Source organism: Diadema setosum, chromosome 11 (genome assembly GCF_964275005.1).
Source record: "Diadema setosum chromosome 11, eeDiaSeto1, whole genome shotgun sequence".
Classification (NCBI taxonomy): Eukaryota; Metazoa; Echinodermata; class Echinoidea; order Diadematoida; family Diadematidae; genus Diadema; species Diadema setosum.
In genome coordinates, this window is record NC_092695.1 from 8300146 (window position 1) to 8326977 (window position 26832).

Consider the following 26832-nt stretch of genomic DNA (forward strand, 5'->3'; position numbering starts at 1 on the left):
AGGTAATGCAGAGGTAACATGTGCCAAATTTGAAGCCAAAATGCTCTGATGTTTGTATGATTTTCATTGAAATGCACCGTTACTATGGCAACACATTGTTTAACAATGATGAAATATGAAGTTTGCCTATTTCTGAACTACAATGGTTGCATGTGCCAAATTTCAAGCCAAATGCTCAAAGACTGAGGGAGTTACCTGAATCCAAAATATTTTTGTACGATTTTCATTCAAACTATGTTGTTACCATGGCAACACAATGATCAACAATGACAAAAGGTTAAGTTTGCACATCTACGTACCATAGTGGTCAGGTGTGCCAAATTTCAAGCTAAATGCTCAAAGACTGAGGTTGTTACATGAATCCACAATATCTTTGTATGCATTTTAGTGAAAAGATGCTGTTACTATGGCAACGCATTGTTCACCATTGATGAAAGATTAAGTTTGCACATCTATATGCTAAAGTTGTTGCATGTGCCAAGTGTCAAGCCAATTACTCAAAGAGTGAGGGAGTTAACTGAATCCACAATATTTTTGTATGATTTTCATTCAAAATATGCCGTTACCATGGCAACACATTGATCGACACTTACGAAAGAATACGTTTACACATCTACATACCACAGTGGTCTGTTGTGCCAAATTTCTAGCTAAATGCTCGAAGACTAAAGGAAGTGAGCTGAATCCACAATATTTTTGTATGTTTTTTTGGTTTAAAAAAAGCTGTTACCATGGCAAAGCATTGCTCACCACATTGTTTCCATATACCATAGTGGTCATGTGTGCCAAATTTCAAGTCAAATGCTCTAAATTTGTTTAAGGTGCCCACCTGCGCTGAATCTATCCTTCCTCGTGGGTTCAAGCACATACTTTGGCTGGAAAACCAAAGTTTATTTCTTTATAAATAGAGAGTTTCATATTAAAGTGTTTAGCCACAACGTCATAATGAAAATAGCAACAAATCAGCGCTCAATAAATGTGATGGACAATGGCTCAACAACACTGTGGGAGTGATGAAAATTAGGTAATCTTTGAATAATTACAAAAGTGTTCAGGGGAACTTAAAACTTTCTTCTTTCAATTCAAATCAATGCGGATCTGGCATTACTTCTTTTTTTCATCATCAACCAGACATAATATACAGAAAACAAGCCAAAGATGAACAATAAATAAATTGAAACTGGACGTGTATAAAAACTTGAAATATTGTTTAAATGTTCACGTAGCAATGCAAATGCAAAAGTGAGGCACACACATACATGATAGTACCTCTAAAGGTAACATTGCGGCATGAACTTTCCTTATTGTGTTATTTTCATTTAAAAATGCACACACACAAAAAAAAAAATTACAAGGAAACTTTACTACAACCAGGGCATGACAGATATGCTTCTTGTGTGCATGGATTTGTAGCTCAATATAAATGGAAAAGTGAGGCACACATAACATAACTCAATATCCATGAGTCAAACATTATGCATGATAGTATATATAGAAATATTGCAGCATTTTACCTGTGTTACTTTGATTTAAGAATTCACCGAAAATTAAGAAAACTTTGCTGCACATCAGGGCAAGTCAGATATGCTTCTTGTGTGCATGAGTTTGTGGCACAATGTCGGAAAATCTTACTAGCATCATACACTGACGTGTTCTTGAAGTTCGTGGCTAATGCCCAGAACGAAGCCCTCACTTGGGATTGTAGTAGTACATGAATATGCCGCCACAAAATCAAAGAATGCTTCAAGCACCCAAGCATATTTGACAATGAAGACACAGTGGGCTTTAAAGAGTCTGTCAAATTCTTGCTTCTGGTCATCTCCAGCCTGGACTTAGTATGGTCTCGTCCAGGATGAGAAAATACTGGATGTACGTCTAGTCACTCCCTTATCTGACTAAGCAGGGCTGGCTGAAGGTGGCATCTTTAGCATCACTGAACTTCGCGCTTCTCGCTCGTGATGTATACGTTTCGCGCGGATCAACTTGGGGTTTCCCGTTTGCTAGGGCTTTCAGGTGGGAGAATCTCCAGATCACAAGATGCTTGGGGCTGGGGTTGGAGTCTCTGCATCAGCAATGCCATGAACATTGGTTCCTACCTGAAAAGATATTAAACATGTATAGCACTACTGATATTTCGAACTAAATTTCACTTGAATCGTTTGAGCAAATGACAAAGACTACAATTATTATCAAATAAACTTTGCATTACATAGAGGGAAGTTAAGTTCTCAGTGAGAGGGCACTCTGGAGGGAAAAAAAATATTAAAATATAATTTTACATATTGATCTTAAATACAATATTCATCACATAACTTTTAGTTTGTGATGTACAAGTAAATATTTCTGATATATTTCAGAACATATTATTTTAAAACATTTTGTCTCATCTGGTAAACCTCAAAGCCTTGAAAAAAATTCCCAGAAATCAGATTACTTTTTGCCATCATCGGGGTGGGGCCTACTTGATATTTACATGTTCCAGACTCATAAGATATTTGATATACATATTATTACAAATCAATAGAAGTCAGCATGCATTTCTAATCCGTAATTTAATGAATTTAAAAGAAAACTGTCAAAACACGGTAGATACCCCTACACAATACTCATTGCTGAATGTTCTAAAGTTTGTTTGAGAAGAATCGCTTCAAAAACACTGATATATCAGAGAAGAAAACTTTGCATTTCTCACGACAGCATGAGAAATTCAGATTTTTAAATTCCACCTGTTACTGAGTACTTGCAGATTCTACACGAGTCTTGCTTTGTAAGATACGAAGCTAAAATATTCTTCTCTAAACATGAGCTGGTACTTAAAAGCCCAATGAAACATGCATATTGATAATTCTCAAAATTGGAAGCTCAATGATTTGATCATAAACTGATTTCAAGTCTATAAACATTAAGCATATACTGTACTTACAGGCACATAGTCATTCTGCACCAGGTACTGCTGGGCATCCCTCGGGAGCATGAGAGGTCCTCTCCCTTTCTTGTACATGGGGATGTTGGGTCTGTGAAGCATCGCTGCAAGTAGTGACATTCCACAAAATTCCTATAGAATGGAACACAATACAAAATATTTTTTTTTTCAACTTTAAGTATTTCACACATTCTCTTTAACATATTAGATATGACGTATTGTATAAGCTCCGACAATCCCTAACATTCAGTTTTCGACTTATTATCAATATCAGTCTATGAAGAGCAAACTCGTACACATTCACTTTCCTGAAAGGTGTAATAGCAATGAAGCATAAACAAATGAGTAAGTTTTACTCCTACACTTTGGACAGAAATTGTTCCAGTAATTATAATCAATGCCACAAGATCTATGAGGATTGGCGGAAGGACTTACTGTCTCCATCCATGTCTTCACATCTTCTTACGATGTCTTGCAACTAAGGGTAGTTTCGCTTGGCAAGTGCAAGATTCTATTGACGTAAAATGGCCCCCATCTGTTCACCATCTCCTGCACTTTTCTCGGTACAACTGGGCAAAGTCCGCATTGATCTGAAAATAAACACAAAAACTGTGAAATATCAGTGATAAGGAAGTGGAAAATGAAAAACAGAAACGCTTGACAAAAAAAAAAAGGAAGAAAACAAATATGCTTCGGGGGTATAAACGGTCGCCATAGCCACATTTTTAGATTTTTATGTAATTAATTATTTCTTATTGGTCTCGAGGGTTGTATTTCATGCTGGAGGAAAAAATGAGACCGATATCTCTGATTTTTGTTTCAGATGTTATCGTTAAAATCAATTTTTAGAAATACCAGGGATGTCTTGCATATCTAAACACCAAGAAGGGATAGTCCTGACAGAGTACTTCTTGGAGTACAAATTATACAAATAACAGGTAATTTGCATTCCCTTTATCTTAAAAAATATCAAAAGTAAAAAATAAAAAAAAAGGCCTCATATATTGTAAAACTTCACTACATTCTCTCACTGGTGTATGTGATGCTTAAAGCATACATCTCGGCCAGAAGTGTAGATCTGTAGAATTTTTAAGTCTAGATCCTTCTACTCAAACACAGATCACCACATTGATTATGCTACAAAGAGAAAGACTGGAGTAGAATATCTTTATCCAGGTGCGAAATCTTGTTCCATTGCACGAGTTAATCCCATACATTATTTGTTTCATACAACGCCTTCAACAACAACACTAAGAGACGTACTAGTTCAAGAAAGAGTCTTGAATTCAGTGCAGAAATGGCAACCATAAGGCCTAGGTGTCCAGGCCTACTACTGAGTGGTAGTAATAATAGTAGAAGTATTTTCATGGAATGCAAATCAGTAGCACAATCACATGTACGCAGCCGAGTGCAAGTAGCATTGAAGTTGATTATTCCAGTAAAATGAGTGACATGATGCACGCTTGATAGTAAGAGTGTTGAGTGCACACGCCAAAGGTAATTGTTTATTGTGACATCAGACTCAGTAGACCTAGTCATGCAATGGAACAGAAACTGTTTATTAATTGTAGACCCCCTATTTTAATATGGGAGTCAATGGAAATTGGTGATGTCAGCCAATATGGCCCATGCGATAGAAGTTTTTACAGTTCAGAGCTTGACGCCACTGCACTGGCATTGCAACATTGGCGCCCTAAACCCTGGGGCGCTCATCACATAGCCTCAGGGGGCTTCGTGTTTGGGCTGGTCGCAGTTCTATTTTATTAGTGCCCATAGGGTCTACGTACTATTGGTGGCCTATAAACACAACATTAAAAATAAAACCCATCTAACAGCATATGTGACAGTGCACCTCAAAACAAACAAAAAGTCGCCAGACATGAATTTTTAGTTAAGACCATATTCTGAAAGAGCAGACTTTAAGCTTTAAAATGATGCATAACTCAAATCAAATGGACTCTCCTAACCTATCTAAATATTGGAAAGAAAGCACAACCTCAGAAAAAGTGTGAACTGAGAAAAGAGGCTCTGAAGTACAGTGTCTATTCAAGCGTTTAATCTTTACCAAACCGTGCTGGCTGTGCGATGAATGGGACAAAAAACAGGAAGTAAACCACTGGAGTAACAACAATGAAGGGATTATCAGATTAAACTGAAAATAAGCATGTCTCATTAACACATTCTGTCCATAATTAATGCCAACTTTCAAAGCAGTAGCACTATCCTTGCAAAAGTTATTAGAGTTGAAAGTGAAGAGTGTGGACAAGGTTTTTCAGAAATGAAAAAGGGATTCTGAAGACACACCTAATCACACTATTCTATCAAAAATGTTCGAGATAAACTGCTAAAAAAACACACTTTCCTGCCCGTTTTATGATACCAAATTTTAGCATAATGTAAAAGAAGACCTGCTCTTTCAGAAAATATGAAAAAGTCAATTTTGGCTAGGTTGACCCATTTCACTTGTTTTCAGTCCTCACGCAAAATCAGTGTGTGCGACTTTATGTTCGTTTTGAGGTGCACGGTCACATATGCCCTACATTTTATCACAGCATAGGGCATGATAAGGCCTAGAACTGTGCCTTTCTACGTAGAAATTGATAAATTAAACCTTACAAGAGTGTAGGAAGGGGTGAACTGACACTAACTTGTTACTGTTACTCAGTCAGTGTTAGACGACAGTTGAGTTAGGCCTACGCTACAGTAGCCTGTCGTTATGCCCATAGCTTTACCTTTCAGTCAAGACACCAACATCGTAAATCATTTAGGTCTATAGGTAGAATGGGCGCTTTATAAGAGTCCCTGTTACACTTGTACTTGCAGTTTCACCGAGATAGAGCCCCCACAATACTAGTATAACGTTAGCCTACATGTAACTTGCTACAATGTTTGGATAGACACATAATGATTAGCCATGAACAGCTAACGTTAGCACTGGCGCTTTCAAAGGGATGGACAGCGCTGTATACAGCGGCAAGGCTCAAACTCGCCAAAAATGTAGGGCGGTTAGTGCACATCTTAACATCTTTTATCTTTGGTTACTGAGTCCCAGAGTTATCAAACACATTCTTAAGCATTCATACAGTAATATGCTCACCTTTAAGCAACTTGGTCAAGCTTCCGTCAGATCATGCCCTCAAAAAACTCCGGCCTGCATGACTTCTGCCTTCAAGACCAACTCAACTGTTCGAGTCAATAGCGTTTGTTTGCAAATGGTCGATGGTATAGTAGACGTCGACTGTGCACTGAATGTACAATATGTGTGTGTATGACTACGCTATCGCTAGCATCGCATGAAGCAAAGTGACGGCCAGCGCCAATTCCGGTTTTAGGCGGTTCAAGATAGCGCATGACGTCATTTACAAGTCATCTGATTGGCTGAAAGTTTAAGTCCTTGTTAGATTTAGATTGCGAACAGCTTCGACACTCAACTTTTAATCGAAGCCACCTAAAAATAAGTCTTAAAGACTTAAAATATTTTAAGTCGTAAGAAAGATTTAAAATTTAAGTCCTAGAAATTAAGAGAGTATGATGCACGGGCCAAAAGGGTTTGAAAATGTGTCCTGTATTTTTCACCCAATAATCACTTCGCATTGCGTACATGCCTATACGTCACGGCCGAATTCACGATCCTTTTAGCGCCTATTTCTACGTCAAATATCAGCGGGATTGCGATATGTCATTAATTATTTCGGCTGAAATCTTTTGTGATACATTCACCAGAAGGGTTGAAAATGCGTTCTTTATTTTTCTCCCGATAATTTCTTCGCATTTGTGCATGCGTTTTCAAAATGTTTGCGCCTTTTTGCGCCTAAGTTATTTCCTCAAATTTCAACGGGATTGCGTTGATTTCATGAATTGTTATTCGGCTGTAATCTTTTATGATGCACTCACCAAAATGTGTCCCTTATTTTTTTTTTCCTCCTCTATAATCTCTTCGCATTTCGTACATAAGCTTTTGAAAGATACGACGCGGCCGGTCGAATTCATGATCCTTTTTGGGACGATTTCTACCTCAAATATGTAAGCGGGACTGCCATGATTTCATGATTTTTTTCCCTCCCTAGTATTAGCTATTCACATTTTGTGCATGCGTTCTTAAAAAGTACACGGAAGAGCCGATTTCGTGATCCTTTTTGCGCCTATCTTCATTATGAGACCATTCTGAGCGAATGAAAATATTCATTTGTGAAATGACTGTGTAAAATGAAAATGAACGCAATCAGATCCATTTACTCTATCGCTGAATATCGAATGTGTTTTTACTTTTTCTAAAAATCGACACAAATAAATTAGTTCTAACATAACTGCCACGCTGCTGCGAAGCCGGGATCGGATCGATCTTGCGTTAAAAAAATCATGAGTAATATGACCCAGAAATGCGTTGCTTCTTGTCTGGCATGACCGCCGATCGCAAGCAAACGAAAAGCAGTTACACTGTACATGCTCTGCATGTATTGCATTGCATGGCAGTGCGTGAGCAGCGCCAAATGCGCAAGCGAGGGCGAATACTGGTCGACTGCTAGTGCTCAAAACTAATGTATGTTTACTGTACAAAGTGCACCGGTAGACATAAACGAAAACTTGCGTAAAACTTGCTGAACAGTGCGATATCTTGCATTCTGTTTCTCCCTGATCGGGGCTGCTCTTTTTCTTTCTACTGACCCCACCAATGTTTTTTTTTTTTTTTTTACTGGTCATGTCGGACCGGTAACTTGTGGATTTCCTGAAAAGTTACCGGTCCGACAGTGACTTTTACTGGTCTTTGACCGTCGGACCGGCGCCAGTGTGCAGCCCTGTATATTTGATTGTTGACATAGTAAGGTTAGAACATAGGGACACACATCTGCAATCATGTAATATTTCTTATATTTTTATCATTTTAGGGGGGTTGCGTTGGTCTTTTTATATATTTGCAAAACAAACAAATATAAAACAAATTCACTCCTGCACCAGCTAGCTACAGTTTGTGAGAAATTTCCAAACACTACCACCCACCATAGCAAGACAGGACATAACTATCTTATACTATGGTGATTTTTTTCTTTGTGTCCTATATTTTATACTTAGTATTATACACTAGCGTAATGGACATGTCACCCTTGTAAAGTGAACCATATTTTCACTTCGTTGTTTCAAAATAAACAAATTAAAATAACTGCACACTGCTACTACATTATGTTCAGGAACGAAACATCAAAAAGTCCTTTTGCAGGTTTCAGTGATGTAACAGCTTCTCTATAAGCACATAGAATACATAATGCCCAGAGTACCACAATGGCATACATGTACAACACAGTGTACAAGACCATGTCTCCATCTCTGCGGATGGGCAAAGAAAACTGAATGAACCAGATCTGTATGAAATAAAAAGTTTGAATGCAACATCATTAAAATGCACTCATGATTGCATCAACTTTTTAGGCAATTAAACAGGACCACAAAACTGTCTGGTGCCATTTTCAAATTAGTGTTATCATTTGAAAGAAATATTATTTCATTTCTGCAAAGTTCTTTCATTTAGCATTAATGTCATCCTTAAAGAATCATCCCCTGTTTTCCAATCTTGGATAGACTATTATAAAAACTTCCACTAGTAGCACTAGTACATTGTACTTTATCATTTTCAACAAAATGTTTTCTTTTCTTGGCTAGAAGTGAATGATCAAGCCCCTTGTTTTCTGAGAATTTTCACAACATGGTCAATTCCACGGAAAGGTTGCATTTTATGAAAATCAAACTATTGAGTATAGATGATTAATGAAGCTTAATTAGATGATCTGGTATTGTTTACTCAAAGCAGCCTTTCACAACGGATATTTTGATACCTCATTTGTGAACATCGGTGAACGTGGAGTGGAGTTATGTCCGAAAAACCTTCATTTTTCATGAAAATTGCCAATTTTTGCAGAATTTATGTATCATTTCTGATACACTATTATGACTATAAGAAGCTTGTGTAATTCTCAGATGGCTTATTTTCTGAATGTTCTTTGGTCATAGATTGGTTTTATGATGTTCTAGAACTTGTTCCGGCATCAGTATTCTCTCAATTTCAAAATGTGGTAGTTAATAGCGTCCCATAAGTCACGTTTTTGTGTCCCATCAGTCACACTGGTTTTCCCTATCCTGCTACTGTACCAATGAGTAGATATTCATACCACTTGGCTCAGGGTAAGCACCAACCCTTTGCTACATTCAGGAAAGAAAATATCTTTCCAGAGACTCTGTGTGTAAGAATATTTCAGAACTTACTTTCCCATGTGAAAAACGGTGATCCTCAGATGTCCCATAAGTCACGACAGCAATTTTTCGTTGCTGTACGTAATGCAATGATACTTTTCAAACTAAGTATGGTGTTTTCATAAACTGTGATATGATGGATCTAACCATGAACTGAGAAAAATGCATTTGATGCAACTATTTTCTCAAAATACTGGTTTGAAATTGCCGAAAATTGTCACTTTGTCCCATAAGTCACAATGGAATTGACCACATACCATTTCCATGTAGAGTGGTCACTTGGGCAACAAAGTATTTCATGTTTTCTTCATGGCAAATTCAACTTGTACAAACTGTATAATCAACTTATTGCTTGCTTAGGCACTTCTTGAGGCTTGCCAGGCTGGTGTACCAGTTACATATTCTCATCAGCTTGTGAGCAGGACTTTTTAAAATACTGGATGCTCTCCCTACTAACTGGTTGCAACTGATTATACAGTGTACTTTCAGTGGATAAACATCTTCTCATAGCATCTCAAAATTGTGCTTTTGTATGATGCTGTGTACTGTCATATATACCGGTATCTTGGCGTAGAGGTACATTTAGTTTAGTGGTATGATGAAATGGATAGGCAGCGTTTAGATTGACTTTCCGTGACCATAGAGCTACATGTACTTTAAACACGCTTAATATAGCCAACAATTCCATCCTCCGCACTCTTGGCATGTGATATCTCATTGATATGCCACTGAAGGTGTGGATTTATAGATTCATAGAGATAAGAGAGGTACATGTATGGATACAGTACAAACTTCTTTCTTTTTTAATTTATGGGGCAAGATCGTCATTGAAGACATTGATGCTGGTGACATTTGGATACTTTGTTGCTGTACATCTTGTATCATCAGTGATCATGCTCATTGGATTCACAAGGATCCATTTGTGCAGGTGTTCCTGGCTGTTGTGTTGATTCCATGGTGGATATGTGTTAAATGTGGTCTACAATGTACTTATAATTGTAGAAAGTGCTAATTTTAAGTATTAAAGGGAAGGCCGACAGTGAAAACTCCATTGTCTTGCCTTTAGGAGTCCATTGTCTAAATGCTGGAATGACAGCTGCTGTTTATCAGTCAGGATTACAAGAGGTGGAAATAGATCAAACTGGTGTAACAGGGTAGCAAAATCATCTAAAATCAACAATCTTCCAGTGGCAGTCTGCTTGTTTTTGTTTTATTGAGTAATGTGCAGACTTAATTATTTACTCAAGCATAGAAATGTCCTACTATCCCCAAGCAATTGAAACTAATCACCACCCTGTTTCACTGGGCCACAGTGTTATTTCTGCCACTTGTCTAATATGAGGTGTCATGTCCGTTACGCAAAGTATCATGTCCGTTACGCCATTTACAGGAAAACTAGAAGTGGTATAGAAAAATGGTTTCCACACATGCAAGGGGATTCAATCCTAGCATAGAAAATGAATTTGCAGCAACTTTACACTAATTTCCTCTTGGCTATGAAAACTTATAGTAAAAAAACTTATAGTAAAAAACTTATAGTAAAAAACATAACTGACATGACACTTCTAATGTTATAGAAGTCACACAACTTTGAGGATCAATGGGTCAAAAACTGATGAATGCTGAGGAAGTTGGTTGTGATTTTCCATTATACACTGGACTACAATCTAAAAGCTGAACAAGGCCTCTAGGACATATCTGGCCTTCTTTAGAAACAGGAACACTAAACTCTTAAAAAATAGCCAAAGTTTTGTGTCATTGCAACACATCATACAGTATTTTCATTGAATGAAAAAAATACAAAATTTTGTCGTGACAAAGACACTCTATGCGACTAATGGAAAATGAAAATATATATTACTTTTTTAGAATATTTGAGAACTGAAGTGAAACTCAAAAACTTCATTTTTTCACTAAAGTGAACATTTCTCATGGAATTGCCCATGTATGTACAATCAATTTTGTTAGGATGATATGTGTTTGTAGAGTATGCGCTAGAGTGTTTTTATCCATGGGAGGGAACAGATGCCATGACGCAAATCTCTCGTTTGAAGAGGCTACACCCCAGTAAATAATGCCAGTGCATATCTTGGCAATCAATGACTTAAAGTCAAAGATATAAAACACCTGTTTCTTGACCCTGGCCTAATCTAAGCATCAGTCATCGCCACAGCGCCACAGGAGAGGGGGGGGGGGGGCACCGCGAGAGGAGGAGATTGTTTTGGTTTTGGCATGGGCCATGTAGCTCCATGGTGCGTGTGTGTGTGTGTACGTGTGTGTGTGTGTGAGTGTAGACATTCAGCGTATGCAGACAGAGCATGCCTGTACTGTAGTGACCGGAACTATTGTCATTCCATTTTGCTCTCACCTTCTCCCTCCCCCATCTCTCCCCCCTCTCCCTCCCTCTCTCCCCTCGCTCTCCCCCCCCCCCCCTCTCTCTCTCTCTCTCTCTCTCCCTCTCTCTCTCTTTCAATGATCCAGTCAGCAGGCTGATTGTAACCAGGGAGGTAGTCTCACCTCCCCGTTGTAACTCACTGCCAAATAGCACATTGTCAGCACCGGCAAACTGGCAATGCTCTCCTTCTTATTCCTGTATTTTCGTTATTTACGGGTCAATTTTTTTCGTTCGAAATGTAAAATGGATGACCATAGAATTTCTCAATAGAATATAAAATTGAAAACTTTAGAAAGGATAGAGAAAATTGAGTTCACTTTGAATGGTCTGCCACAGGCAGATATCCTTATCATGCTCTTACGTAATACGACAGCTGCTGGAGTCATCAAACCCTGGCTTGGCCTCCAGGTTTGTCACGCCTGAGCAGAAAGTTTATTTGCAATGGACAAGTACTTCGACTCCCAACTCCCAAACGACAAATATACGCACCCCACTTTGGGTAACTGGGGTTGGGGACTCGCCTCAAACGAGGGATTGACGGCATGCTCTCTCCACATCTCTCTATTTCACCACAATAGTCTTACATTCAAAGTTTAGGCAAGTTTGCCCTCTTCCCCTCTCCCTGTGGCGAATGAAAGTCATTTCTTATTTTTATTGTAGTGAACTACCACGTATCTTCGGGTTTTCTCATTTCCCCTCTTCCCTTGATGGAGGTCGTAAGGTCAAACTTATTTCTACTCGGCTGCCTTTTTTTCTCTTTTTCTTTTTTATTTTCTCGCAATATTTATTTTTGTTGCTTGTGTTATTTGTATACCATAATTAATAATGATTGTATGCCAATAGTTGAAATCAATAAAACATATAAATAAAAAAAAAAAAAATCCAATTTTCAACATCCGCAGATAGCACTAAGGTGGCAAAATGCTAACATTAATTACTTGAAGAAGAGTTTTATTTTTTGTACTATGTTTCTTTTTTTTTTCTAGTGAGTGTGTGTTTGCATTTTCAGGAGTAGTACATCTTAGGCTGCGTTTATCATCTTTCCCCTGTGTGAATCAGCTTTCAAAAGCAGTTTCCAAAGCCCTTTCGAAAGCCGTTTCCAAAGCCCTTTATAAACAGCCTCCAAAATAGTTGCGTTTATCAACTCATCACGAACACGAAAACTGGCCTTGTCACTGTGCAGCTGCATTGCGCATTTTGGTTCGTAACCGCAGTACAAAGCCGTTTCAAAACAGCTTTACGTTTATCTCGCTTCAAAGGGCTTCTAGAAACAGGTTTCTGGAAACCTGTTTCGGAAACCTGTTTTGAAAAGCACAAATTTGCAGTTTTCAAAAAGGTTTTCCGAATCCAATAATCAAAACAGCTTTGTGTTTATCATCTCGTAAAAATTCCCCGAAAGCCGTTTGGAAAACCTGTTTCTGCCGAGAAAAGGAGTTGATAAACGCACCCTTACATGCCTCAAATTGTCAGTCATTTGTGATTATAGATTGTGAATACTATATTGCTGTAATGCCACTTTGCCTCTATTTCTTCTTTCTGCCATGTATTCCATCTTCTTTTCTCTATTCCTTTCAGATCTCTTAAGCCTGTGGGTCACTGGATGATGTCTCTGTGAAGTTTGTGGGTATGTCTATGGCTTCAGATGTTCATCAAACAAGAGTTTAAGTCTTGACACGGTTTTGAAATCATCTTCACACAGTCAACAAAATGGCAGAAGACACAAAAACTGTGCCATCCAATGCTAGTCATAGTTGGACTTGTAAGACATGCACTCTGATAAATTATGGTGAGACATTGGCATGCCAGGTGTGCAACACCGAACGCCCTGCCAGTCAGCCGCTTGTTGTGGACCTCACCAGCACCAGGGGGGCAGAATCCACCCCAGTCGTGCCATCTCCACCCCCTCCACAGAGCCCCTCACTGAGAGATATGCCCTCCATGTTCCGAGCTGCCAAAAACTACATCGCTGACCAAATTGTGCCAGCCATTGTGAACACGTGGAGTCCACCTTCAAGTCCAAGAACTAAGGATTCGAAAGCTGGGTCTGAGGAATCCGTGACACCTGCATCCCCTGGAGTGGAAGGGATAAATGTGGAGCTGAAGGAGAGGAATGGCATCCTGCCAGAAGAGTGGAGTTGTTGGCGCTGTACATACACAAACACCAGACAGGCAAAATTTTGTGTTATGTGTGGGAGTAGGAAAGAAAAATTTGTTCCCACCGACATACCAGAGCATCTCATGGTCTCACCGACATCGGTGAACCCTCCTACAAGTATAAGCTTGATGTCAGAAGAACAGATAAGTAACCACATCAGCGGCTTGTCTGTGTCTCCGTTGAAGGCAGATAAAGATGTGATCAAAGACATCTCTCCTGAGTCTCCTTTCTATGCACCATCCTCATCATCCCCTGACAGTACACCGGAAGGGGCGGATGAGGAAATTATAGATCTGGCTGAGGATGATATAGAATCTTTATCTCTTGGCGTCAACCTGGAAGTGGGGGCAGGAATAGGTCAACATCGAACTGCCGTCCGCAGGAAAGATTGGGCATGCCAGCAGTGTACTCTTGAAAACAAGGAGGACAGCAAGGAGTGCATAGCTTGCGGCCACAGCAAACCATCCACGCAAGGTGCCAGCCTCTTCCAGCCCAAGGAGAATGAATGGTCGTGTCGCGAATGTACGTACATCAATCTCGACGAGATGACAGCGTGCTGCATGTGTGAAACCCCAAGACTGTCAGACAGAACCCGCGGCGCCAATCGCAGTGGCCAGTGGAGTTGTGCGGAATGCAAACACTTGAATCCAAATGCGTCTACAAGCTGTGCTTTTTGCGGGAATATGCCAATTTGGGATGGTGCTGCCACAACGGAAAGGCAAGCATGCAAGCGGCAGAAAAGCATCATGACGGAGTCGAAGCGCAAGCACGATATGCTTGAAGCTGGAAAGCAGTTCAACAAAATCAGACAGTCCTGCAAAATGGTGAGAATTACTCTAAAACTCTAAAAGTTTGTGATCTGATGGGTTTGGATGGAAGTGAAAGTGTTCACAGTACAGTTATACACATTTGTCTTGATATCTCTGGTGTGCCTGCTTCCTTACTAACTATTTACACTTGGAATTTGCACTGTCAAAGAAAACTTGAATTTGGTATCACTAGGTGCTGTACAGTGTATACATCCTTCATCATGGGAAAAGACCACAAAGAACCAAGTCTATGTCATTCATTGGAATAGAAACTATGATCATTAAAGGACATTTCTGATTGGTCATTGTGGCAAAGAGTTGTCGTGAAACTGTAGCATGCATACTATATTCCTCTATTAGAATGTACACTCTAAAAAGTACATGGTTCAAAAGGAAATAATTTATCTTGCAGTAAGCTTATAGAGAAAAGAGAAACCATCCTTAATCCTATATGTGCTTTGAGTACCAATTGGCACTGAAAAACTCCACAGCATTGCACACACTGTCCAAAGTCCTGGCACTGAAAAGGGTTAATCTGTCATTATCCTAATTGATTTTTCAAATGTAGCATTTAATCGCATTGAAAGGGTGAGCATGTGTGTTGTGAGTGGTATTATCTGTAAAATGAGATTATTGACAGATCCAATTAGTAGATGTTTTATTCCAAAGTACAAAGGAATTATGCATGACTGACAATGTATTGGGATTGTTTACATCTGTCACAATGCACTTAAAGTGGGAATCTGCCAGGACGACATTTATCAGGCATATATAGGGGAAAAAAAGCATATGAGAAAGTCTCTGGCAATGTTTTGTTCTATTTTTATCTCAAATATCGTCTCAAATCTGTTTAACTTTCTTCTCTGTAGCTGAAGACAGAATTCATCGATGACACCTTTCCACCGATCCCCAGCTCATTGTTCTTTCCCAACTCAAAGTCTGCCCACGCCTACCCTGAAGGTTTTGAATGTCGATGGCTTCGCCCATCCAAGGTCCAGCTCAAACCCTGTGACGACTCCCCTCTCCCCTGGGTGATCTTCAGGAACCCACGCCCTAGTGACATCTCTCAGGGTGTGCTGGGAAACTGCTGGTAATGTACCGCTAAGTCTGCACAACAGCACAAGATGCCAACTGAGCGCGTCAAAATAACAACCCATGCGTTTGAAGCAGTTATCTTGGAGCGTGTACCGCAAATCGCATTTTCCATGCGCGCTTGTGAATTCAGAGTATTTTCTTTACATGTGAGTAAAATATTTTAAGTATCTACATTGTATTGATAGAAAAACATTAGGGTGTCGATGTGTTGGATGCCCAACTATACCATTCAGTATAATTTTATATGCATCAAGCTGGGTCACAACATTAAGAATTCCAATTTTCACCGTTGCAGCTTGCCCATTCCCTAATGTTCACAAAACAAACAAATAGTACCATGTGCAGTGACTTTAACTACACATGAATATCCTGTCTCATTTTGCTGCTGGCACAACTTTGTAGCGTGGCTAACTGCCCACATCCTAAAGTATAGTTCAGTCTGTTGGTTTTGCACATGTCAGCTAATTCAGGTTTATGTGGGAAAAAGAGAGAAGCATTGTAAAAAAGAGGAAAATATAGGAAAAAGGTGAAATGGGGACTTATGGGAACTGGGCCCATTCCAATATAAGGGTTGATATCAAACTTGTGTCCAATAACGTTTGAGTATAATAGACTGATTGTACATTTATTTGACATCAAGAATGCATTTCTTATAATGTCAAATACAGGTTCTTGAGTGCCTTGTCGGTTTTGGCGGAGAAAGCTGAACTGCTGGAGCGCATCATGATCACCCAGGAGGTGAACACAGAGGGCGCCTATCAAGTAAGGTTGTGTCGCGATGGAATCTGGGAGACTGTGCTCATTGATGACCTACTTCCTTGTCAAGACAAAGGCTACCTCATTTACTCCAAGGTGTGTGCTTAATAAGGAACAGCTTTAGAATGTATAATAGAATATATGACGAACCCACTTTTTGCAGCCACAATGCTTGAGTGGATAAAGATCAACAATTTTAAAAGTCGTTGCTTCTTGACAAGCATTTAGTGCAGATATGATCCAGTTTGAAGTTTTGCTTCTGAATGAATAAATGAAGGCCATCCAGTTTGAAAGTTCAACATTATTTTTTATTGATGTATGTGGATTCAAAATAACATTTGACACAGAGTTCCTTGCAATTGTCATGTAGATAAGTAATGAAGAATTTTTTTAAAATATATCTTAGTAATCATTATTATTATTATTTATTTGGCATTTCAACGTGAAATACAAATAGAAAAACATGATATGAAGAATCAGTGTGGTGATTCTAGGTGCATACCACTGGTTGCCAGACGATTACGAGGCCCCGTTGTTAAACGAGTTTTAAGTTACAGACTATTTAAGTTAAGTTTTAAGTTACAGACTATGTCCAGTAGTGGTATGACAATCAACACAGTATTATAGACAGGCACATAAACGTAGATAATGCAAATCACTCCCCCATATTTATACGCTTCTCAGGCGAAGAGGAAGCAGTTATGGGTTCCCCTGATTGAGAAAGCTTTGGCCAAGATGAGTGGTTGCTATGAAGCTCTGACTGCTGGTCGGTGTATCGAGGGCTTGGCAACACTCACTGGAGCCCCGTGTGAAAGTCTCCAGCTACATCCCCCTGGTGAGTCATGAGGACCGGTAGCAGAGAAATATTGATGATTTTGGTTAAGTGAGATGATACAGCATTTTGAATGAGTTATGTTTGTATTTGATAGCATCTTTCTGTCTTACAGTGTATTTTTTCCTCCTTCAACCGCATAGAGATGTGCAGTGGTAGTGACATTTGCGATAAAACCATCTTGTCATCATCAAAATTAATGTTGATGATGATTATGATGATAATGATTGATAATGATGATGGTGGTGATGAAGATGGTGGTGGTGGTGGTAGTGATGATTATGATAATGTTGATGATAATGATGGTGATGACTGTGGTTGTGGTGACGGTAGTAATGATGACCGTAGTGTTGATGTTGAAAAAAAAAAAAATGAAATGAGCAGGGATATTGTAATACAATGAATAGGACTCATATCTCAATAAGATTGTTTGTTATTTTGAGTCCTACCTTGCACATGCATCCTTGAACAATCCATCTCAACATTGGTGTATAAATCAGAGCCTGATATTGCTGATGACAGTAAGCCCCACTGCAAGTGCAATATGGGCATTGAAAAGGCACCTCTTGGTAGATAAAAGCATATTATTGTGAAATGAAATTTATGTGTTACATTGATTATTGGTAAAAATGATGATGATGATGATGATGATGAAAACAAAATTGAAATTTATACCATACTTTCTTACATGGTGGTAGCAGTGTCATGTAAATGATCTTTATTATGATGACAATAATATGAAGATATTGAATACAGAGCTCTAAAATTAAGTTTCCATTGTTTATTGAGATCTAACACTAAAAGGATTGCTATACTGGAAAGAAAGCTTTAATTTGATGATGACTGTGATGAAGTTGATGATGTCATGATATTTCTAACATGATATATAATTGTAGTAAGACTGTCTAGATACTAGTGCTTGTCATTTTAGTGAAGTTGTCAATGCCATTCCAAAGACAGATAAAGAGATTTGGTTGGTATGTTGTGATGAGGTGCACGGAATAATCCATAAAATTAATTAGCCATTTAATTCACAGTCACTTGTGCCATGCCATTCTTTTTGTATGCAGGCAAAAATCAAAGTTCTGTAGATCCAGACCTTATTTGGGCAAAGTTGATCAGTGCAAAAGAAGCAGGGTGAGTGAATCATCATTATAAGTTATAATTTTCACAACTATTTAGAGTTTGCTTTAAGTTTATTTTATTCTTCCTTTGATATTTTGGTAATCAATATGTCTGTCAGTTTTTATATTTATCTGTCCTCGTGCAAAACATTTATTCCTTTTTCCCATGATAAATCTAGAATAAATTGATATTACTTAATCCATCTTTGCATATGTGAGATCACACACTACCCTATCATTCTCTGTGGCCAAAAGTTCACATTTCAATCAATAATTAGAAAAAGTGAAATGAATAAGATTTAGACATTAATAAGTATGATACTGCATTTCCTGTATTCATGTATGATGAAAATAGTTAAGCTTAATGGTAAGTGATGCAATATTACATTTCTTTTTCTGTATTTGTAGCTGCAATTATACATGTTTGTACACAACAATAAGCATTGTTCATCACCGCTGCTCAAGCCTCTGATTTGTAACATTAAGATGGTAGGATTTGTACATTTTATTGTCCTTTGATGTTCAAAAAATTTGTGGATTTGTCATTGAAATTTCTTTGACCTTCACATACTGTAAAGTACAAATTACATTCCTCTTGTGTGTTTACATCGCATTTCACCATGACAGGTATCTTATGGGTGCATCATGTGGCAGCGGAAATATGAAAGTAAACCCACGTCATTATGAAGAGGTGGGACTAAGACCAAGACATTCCTATTCAGTATTAAACATTCAGGACATATTTGGTGAAAGGTGAGTGTCACAGAATGTGGTACATGCAATCAAGTAATTTAAGTGTGCTGCACTAGATGCAAAATCCTGTTCAAAAAGCTGCACATAAATTACCCATGAAATCATATTACGTGAAGAAGAGATCTATCTCCATACAATACAGTAATTTTGATATTCCTGAGATAAATCTCAATAATACTCCTCTCCATGACCTGTATTTTGCTTCATGGTTATTTTGACCATTGTATTAAAGAAGGGCTTTGTAATTCATTTAGTGTGTACACTAGGGTGACTCGTCATGTTTTGTCATATAATTCATATCAAAGTACCAAAACTTTATCTTGGTATACATTTGTATGTGATAACAAGCTGCACAAGCTCGTAAATGTTTTGGAGCACCTTTGAAGCATTTTCATGCTGAGCTCAAAGTGTGGATGCAAAATGGAATGTTTGCCATGCAGCACTCTACAAATGCAGTGACTGATTTTGTTGAAAAGATTCTTTTTGCACTGTTTTCAGCTGCATTGCTGTGCATTATGATTAATCTTTCTTTTCATGAGAATAATATAAAAAAACTAATTGTTCTGTTTTCAAATTCCCTGTAAACCCTTGCCCATGATTTCACCATTATCTTTGACCCACAAAAGTCGAAACAGTTGATTAGCACACCTGAACCTTTACTCGGTCTGACAAAAAAAAAATCAGTTTTGTCCATTACCTGAGACATGTTGTTCATTGCTTGTTGGTGTAGTACATGTATGTCTCATAAGAGCCCATTCTATACCTGTGTACTAACACGTCAGGTTGATTCAGCTGCGTAACCCTTGGGGTCACTTCTCCTGGAACGGTGACTGGTCCGACGGCTCTCCACTGTGGACAAGTGATATGAAGGAGACCCTCTTACCGCATGGCGCTGACGAGGGGATTTTTTGGATGTCTCTCAAGGATATGATTAAGTAAGATATAGAGATAGATATAAGATATAAATAAGTAAGATAGGTATAGACAAGTCTATGAAAGCTTATGAGAGATGCAGTGCATTGTAAGTTTTCATTTTTTTTTAATGATCTAGGAGAATCAATTTAGGAATACTTGAAGATGACTAGTTTTTAGTCATGAAATTTCTTGTACATAGGATCACTCAGGTGTTGCTCATTTGCTGAAATGATAAGATCCAACCAATGTATAGACACTTGTGGTCAGATAGTACACTGTATGTGAATGTAGACAGTATGGGACCAAACCAGAATTTCATGTGGCATTTGGAATAGGAGTTGTGACAGCCATGAAAATGTGCTGTGACATCCAAACAAAATTATCTCCTATCCTAGGGAAATGAAATACTGCCTGAAGTAGGATTTTGAATTTTTTGGATGATTCTGACCTTGTGACTTGTAAATCAGAATACAAATTCATGCCCTGGAATGCCCCAAAATGGCGGTGTGGCTCTCCTTCATGTATTTTCACTTGAGGCAAACTACAGCTCAGGGTAGAATTAAGTCATTCACTGCATTGCACACTTCATCCTGTTCAGTGTCATACACATTACATGTGATCATCACCAGCAGTTTATAAGTTTGTGGCACTTGAGGCAACATTGAATCATGACTAGCTGTCTAACCCTTTCACTGCCAGGGACTTTGGACAGTGTGCACAATGCTATGGAGTTTTCTGTGCCAATCAGTACTCAAAGCACTCAAAGGGTTAAATAGTGGCATTGACAATGGCAGAGAAACCTATACCTCTTATGAGAAGGACCCTGATTAATTGGAAGAACATAGAATATCAGTCTGATGTGTCATGTAAAGAAACTGGACATTGACAGTACCTATTATACCATCTGGCAGTGTGTTAACCACACAGGGGATATGATGCTAAAGGGAAATCCAGTTTTCTGTATGCTAATGATATTAATACGTATAGTGCTACAAATCCTTGTCATGATTGGTGTAGTGCCAGGTCCCATTTTGGCATTGTTAGCGTGCGAGCAAATTTTAATGTTGATACACACAACTGTATAAGTACTTACAACAAGGTTAGAATAAATGATATGGGTATTGCCTTGTTGAGCCACTGGCAAATGAAACTAAGCACTTGTAGAGTGTTTATGTGCTTGGCAATAATCCACCATTTGCTGTGACTCATTTAATTTCTACTTTTCTTTCTGTTTTTTTTTTTCTTTTGTGCATTTATCTAAAAGGAAAACAACTTCCTTATCCAGAGAGTTTTTGCTTGTGCTAATATCTGGTACTCTAAGATAGGGAAATGCTCAAGTGGCACAGCCAATGCCCCACATACAACTGGCCTTGGAAAATTCAGCAGATGCTCTGTGTTGTGAGAAATAGACACTTGTGCAATGAAAAATGCTTTCATTCCTCAAACTATAAAGTCATATTGTCTCTTTTCTCACCAATCCAAGGTAATGACCCATGAATACCAGCTTATGTGAACTACTAGTGCATGGAATATACCACACAGGATTAAAAAAAAAAATAGATATCAGCCAGTAATTCAGTATTCAGCCTGTGGGAGAGATATAATGCTCTTTCTGATTGATAAAGATAGGTCATTTAAGCTACCAATAAGAAAAGAAAATCACATTCCTCAAAGATGCCTCAATGTCATTAAATGAAAACATGAAATGAGTGAAACACGAAATGGAATGAACTCAACAGAAAAGAATTTTGGAAGGCAAAATTAATCCATATTTGTCATGCATTGGAAGCATTTTTTTTTCTTTGTAAGTATTTCTTTGGTTGTGACTTCTATCAAAACTTAGATACTTTGATTGTGTCGACATTTGCAAGCTGCGACCAGAGTGGACTGAAAATAGACTACAGGGTAGTATTCCTGCTGGTGTACAGGCTGCTGTGCCTCTCAAGGTCACTGTCCTGAAGGTCACTGAACCTACAGAGGTGGATTTCACTCTGTACCAGACATGGAGGTATTGTAATCATTTCATCGTGCATTTTATTTCATTCTTCAAGGGAATGAAATGTGTACTGTGTTTATGCTTTCTGTTGAATGTTCATCCAAAATAAATGATAGTCTTTTGGCATGTTAGAGGAATGCTGTGGAAATGAAACAAACAAACAACCCATCAACAACTATGCTTATGAATATGTCTCGATACCAGGTGATCAATGGATTATTTCTCATAAATTTAAACCGCATGTGTTGACCATACAGATATAATAATGGTATTACAACCTAATTTGTGTAGTGCACATCGCTTCAGTCTCTATGTGTGCATCAATAAAGAAATAACAAGGGGTTGAATATGTGTTGAGTTCTCAATTTTAGCAGCATAAGCTTTTCTCAACAGAAAAGTTTCGATAACTTTCTTAAATACAGACAGCAAATCTGCATTTATAATGATTACAGTCTGGCAAACTGTCCAATACACTGTAAATCTGTAGAGGCAGCTTGAAATGAACATAACGCATGACACCTTCACAGTAATTTCACATCTCACACTGGGTACATGTGTTACCCCATCACAGGAGACTGGAGCGGGCGTCTCGTAACCCCCTGGACCTGACCATCGTGGTGCTGAAGGCAATCGGCATGACGACGAGGAACATGTCGCAGGTCGTCAGCTTCAGCAAGCGTCAGCTGCGGGCATTCGTGGGCTGCAGCGCCATCCTGGACAAAGGCATGTACGTCATCGTCTGCCTCGCGTTTAACCACTGGCAGATTGGTCAGCCCAGGAGTGGTAAGTTGAAGGGGAGTACGGGAAAAGGGGAGAAGGGGGTGGGGGGGGGGGGGGGTAGGGAGATGTTTAGTGGCAAACCTCCCTTTTGAGTAAAGGTATCTCTACTAAGTGGTGAGATTTTCGTTATACTCTACATCCCGAGCAGTAATATTAAGAAAAGTTAGGTTGCTTGTTTCAGAGAAATGAAGTGCCGTGATAATGCACTAAGTTTTAGTAAAACAAATGATATGATTCTTTGGAACATACTGTAGAATGAGGAATGTTTGTATGCATTTTAATTTTGTGAGAGCCAAGATTCGCAAAATTAGAGTGCACACAAAGGCTCCTGTCTACTCATTATATGCAGTGAATGCCAGAGGCACTTCACGAAAATTTAATGCCGCTAAAATATCATGTTTTAGAGTATGTAGTGTATGTTTACATTGTTACTTTGTGTGCAATGAATGTGATTACTTCAGATTGGTCAGAGAAGATGACCTGAGTGCTGTAGTTGTTGAGCTGGCTCTATCCCCACCTGGACTGTACATCCAGGACTATTCATTGGAGTTTATAATAAATGAATTGATGATGATGATAGGAGTTATGATAATAAAAAGGAAATGTGAAAATGATAATGCCAGTGTACTCGAACTGTTTGCACATGTGAAGCAAATATTGATAATTGCATAAGTGAATATTTAGTAGTAGTAATAGTGTGTAGTAGTTAGTTGTTGTTGTAGTTGTTGTAATGATGATAGTACAAAATGATAATAGCCGTAATCATACCAGCGGCAATAGTGAAATTAATGATAATAATGCTAAGTAAAAGGATAGAAATTATGATAATAGTCTTATAAGTGATGATGGTGATATCACATATAATTTCTTTATGATAATAATAATAATAGATATGGAAGTAATGTACAAGTCTTTCCATGGTCACATGATCTACTTACCAGGTCCATCCAGCCCTCCCCCAGTAACCCACAATGACTACACACTGGCAGTGCACAGTGCCAAGGCTGTTGAAGTGAGACAAATGATCGCCTCAAAGACTTGCATCTCGGATGCTATCATCCAGCTGGCGGTCCAGAAAGGGAAGCGACACGAAGTGAGCCTTTTTCCTTTTTTCCCTCTTTCTGACTCATGTTCTAACTTTCCTCTTTGCAGACCGTCATGGGAGGTGACCTGGGCACCGTTTCATGAAAGTTGTCAGCCCTGACAAGTTTTCAGTGTCTGACAATTTCGGTAAAATCCTTGGTTTTTGACAGGCTGAGAAGCTCTGGCAACTGACTGGTAATTGTCAGAAACTGACAACTTGTTAGGGCTGACAACTTTCATGAAACAGTGCCCTGGTCTACATGAGAGATCCCTCAGGAAAGAAGAAGCTGTATTCAACATATGGAAGATCATTAGAAATTACTATTTGGGAATATTTTTTTTTCCATTTATTCAGTTTTTTAAAACTCTCAAGTATGGAGGTTTGAAGCAGTAGTAGTAGTAGTATAAGTAGCAGTTGGAGCAACAGCAGCAGCAGCAGCAGCAGCAGCAGCAGCAGCAGCAGCAGCAGCAGCAGCAGTAGTAGCAATAGTAGCAGTAGTAATAATGATACTGATTATATCATTAATAATGATAATAAAAATCATAATCGCCCTGATAATTGTTCCGATCACAATCATTGTCAGGCATTCTTATGATTTTTACTGTTTGCATGATTAAAAGGGAATCCCTCCCCTAAAATTTGAATTTGAGAGGTGTGATAGCATGTCCTAAGAACTCTAGAGAAAATTCTATCCCATCACAAAAAAAATGTCCCAAACTGTGAAATATTAATTTTGATAAATCAGCATGCACTAGTGCATGCTGCAATAGTAGCCAAATCTGAAAATAGTAGCTGCACGTAGACCATCGGTGTGTGCATGTTTCCTTCATTCGCCTCCGTCTGCACACAACTATATCGAATACCGTCTATCGGCATCGCCTCATCGAGCCTTATGCATCCGCATGAGTAGAGGCTGCCGCGGCTGCCTGGTCAGTGGCCCGGCGCGGCGCGGTAGCACTAACCTAGCTGCATACGTGGACATTTGCGTGCATTTTGAGAGTATCGTAGTACACTGATCATACAGAAAATTATCAAACTACTCAATCGAATGCAGTCAATAGGCCAGAAGACTACTCTTAGATCAAGGCGCATGCAATTTTTGGCATTTTAGAGATTGCTCTATGTCTCTTTATATATATTGCTGTATCTCTGTATGTGAGTAACGGTGCACTCTTATATTTCATAGGGATATTACCAGTACAATTACTTACAATGTCAGAAAACTAAATTTCTGTGTACAGATACACTTTGACACTTACTACTTTTGCTACTCTAGGGAAGAGCAGGGGTGACTTGCTACTACCTGGACCATGGCTGGGCGGGGATCATCATTGTCATTGAGAACGGGAGGAGAGACGCCAATCTCCACATCAAGTGTGACTGCAACGGTAGCTTTAACGTGACGTCCACGCGGGGAGATCTTGTCACTGTCGACTGTGTGCCCAAACAGCATCGGTGAGTATGAGGGAGGCTTTCAGGGGCACAGGAGTCTTGATTCATATTGGCAGAAGGACTTTCAGTCCAGCGGCATACTAGTAGCCCAACATAGCAGACCAATTGTTCAAATTTGTCTAAAAGCACCAAAGTCAGCACACATGTCGACTGACATTTGCTTAGTAGATTTAGGTAATGAGCCTGTGACACCTCCTCCCATTACCATGAGAACAAATTTTGTTTTAAATGTTATATTTTCCGATACTAGTAATACGATACTAAAATGTAAGAATAGTGACTGAAGATTTCGTGATTTTGAATTACTCCTTCAATTGCAGTTTAAGTCCAAGTTATTCTCTGATGTCTTTTCCAGTCACCATGGTAGTGAATTGTTTTTGAAAATACACATTTTCAATTAAATAGTCCTAAAATGCAAATAAAAGTGAGGAAATTTATAGATTTAAAATCACTCATTCAATTGCAATTAAAGTCCTAGTCATTCCCTGAAGTCTTTTAGAACAAAAAAAAAAATCATCCCTTACAGGATACTGGAGGGAAAACACTAATTTCCTCTTTCATGAAATTTAGGCTGCTCGAAAGGAAGATCGAATTGCCTGTTATAAATTCCTGTAGCAAGTCCAATTAAAAATTTACTGATAAATGTCGGTGGTTCACTGTGAACATCAACATACTTCCTCTGCTGAGTTTCATCTAATTCTGTCTGCTGTTCTCGTTTGACAGACAAGTACTAACGGTGCTCAGTCAGGTGGTGGACACCAGCTACACCATCAGTCACCACATCACCCATCGTCTCTCTCCCCACACCAACCTCCAGCCTTGGGCGCCAGCCGGTCTCCTCAATGTACCTCCGTTGACAGAGAACATTGTGGGACTGCACACTCCGAGACCTCTATGATGAAGTGATGCAGCGTGCTGTCTTGAATACTGTCAGCTAGCGTGCTTTCACTCGCTGGGAATCACTCCAGTGCTCCAGTAGCCTTTTGTCAAGGCCTCGTGGCTGAGGAATGAGACTAACTCACCACACCGATCACTGCGAGAAACGGGTGAGCGCAAGACCGAGTGGCACAGTCATTAGGCCCTTTCAAACCTTTTTTTTTTTTTTTTCCTGCCACTTCGCAATGTATGAATTGTTCATATATTCATGAGTCAGACCACAGTTGGTTTGCTAATAATGACGTGTCAGTGCTGGCAATGCCGGCAGCTACTGTAGGCAGCGCAGGCTGAATATGGACGAGCAAGCCGTTGACATGCATATTTGTGAGATGCAACGTCATCACGAGCAAGTGCGGTTGCTGATTGACCACTACCTTTTTGGTGCTGAATCCGCGAGAAACAACGTTCAAGATAAGAAATTCATGTGAGGTCTCCTCTGCGGCACTTGGCCTTGCATTCACTCGCAGTTAGTCTCTTTTTCAAAACGAGGCCTTGTCAAAAAGCTAGTGCTGTAGTTGCTCTTTGCAGCATCATATATTCTATTATAGAACAGACCGAGAAAATCCTGCAATATCTCATTGTTC

The 26832-nt window shown here is 39.0% G+C and overlaps 1 protein-coding gene across 1 annotated transcript; it reads left to right on the forward strand.

Moving 5' to 3' along the window:
* The first annotated feature begins 13268 nt into the window (after nucleotides 1-13268).
* On the forward strand, nucleotides 13269-26217 carry LOC140235000 (calpain-D-like). The gene is made up of 12 exons (XM_072315035.1): nucleotides 13269-14540; nucleotides 15395-15615; nucleotides 16289-16472; nucleotides 17061-17211; nucleotides 18279-18345; nucleotides 18960-19085; nucleotides 19868-20020; nucleotides 21844-22008; nucleotides 22568-22779; nucleotides 23718-23869; nucleotides 25137-25315; nucleotides 26036-26217. The coding sequence occupies exons 1-12, from the start codon at nucleotides 13269-13271 to the stop codon at nucleotides 26208-26210; spliced, it is 3057 nt and encodes a 1018-aa protein (XP_072171136.1). The 3' UTR covers nucleotides 26211-26217.
* The last annotated feature ends 615 nt before the right edge of the window (nucleotides 26218-26832 follow it).

Coding starts and splice junctions, on each gene's coding strand:
- LOC140235000 (XM_072315035.1), top strand. CDS start 13,269: ATGGCAGAAGACACAAAAACTGTGCCATCCAATGCTAGTCATAGTTGG. Junction 15,616..16,288: donor GGTGTGCTGGGAAACTGCTG/GTAATGTACCGC, acceptor TGTCAAATACAG/GTTCTTGAGTGCCTTGTCGG. Junction 17,212..18,278: donor TCTCCAGCTACATCCCCCTG/GTGAGTCATGAG, acceptor TTTTGTATGCAG/GCAAAAATCAAAGTTCTGTA.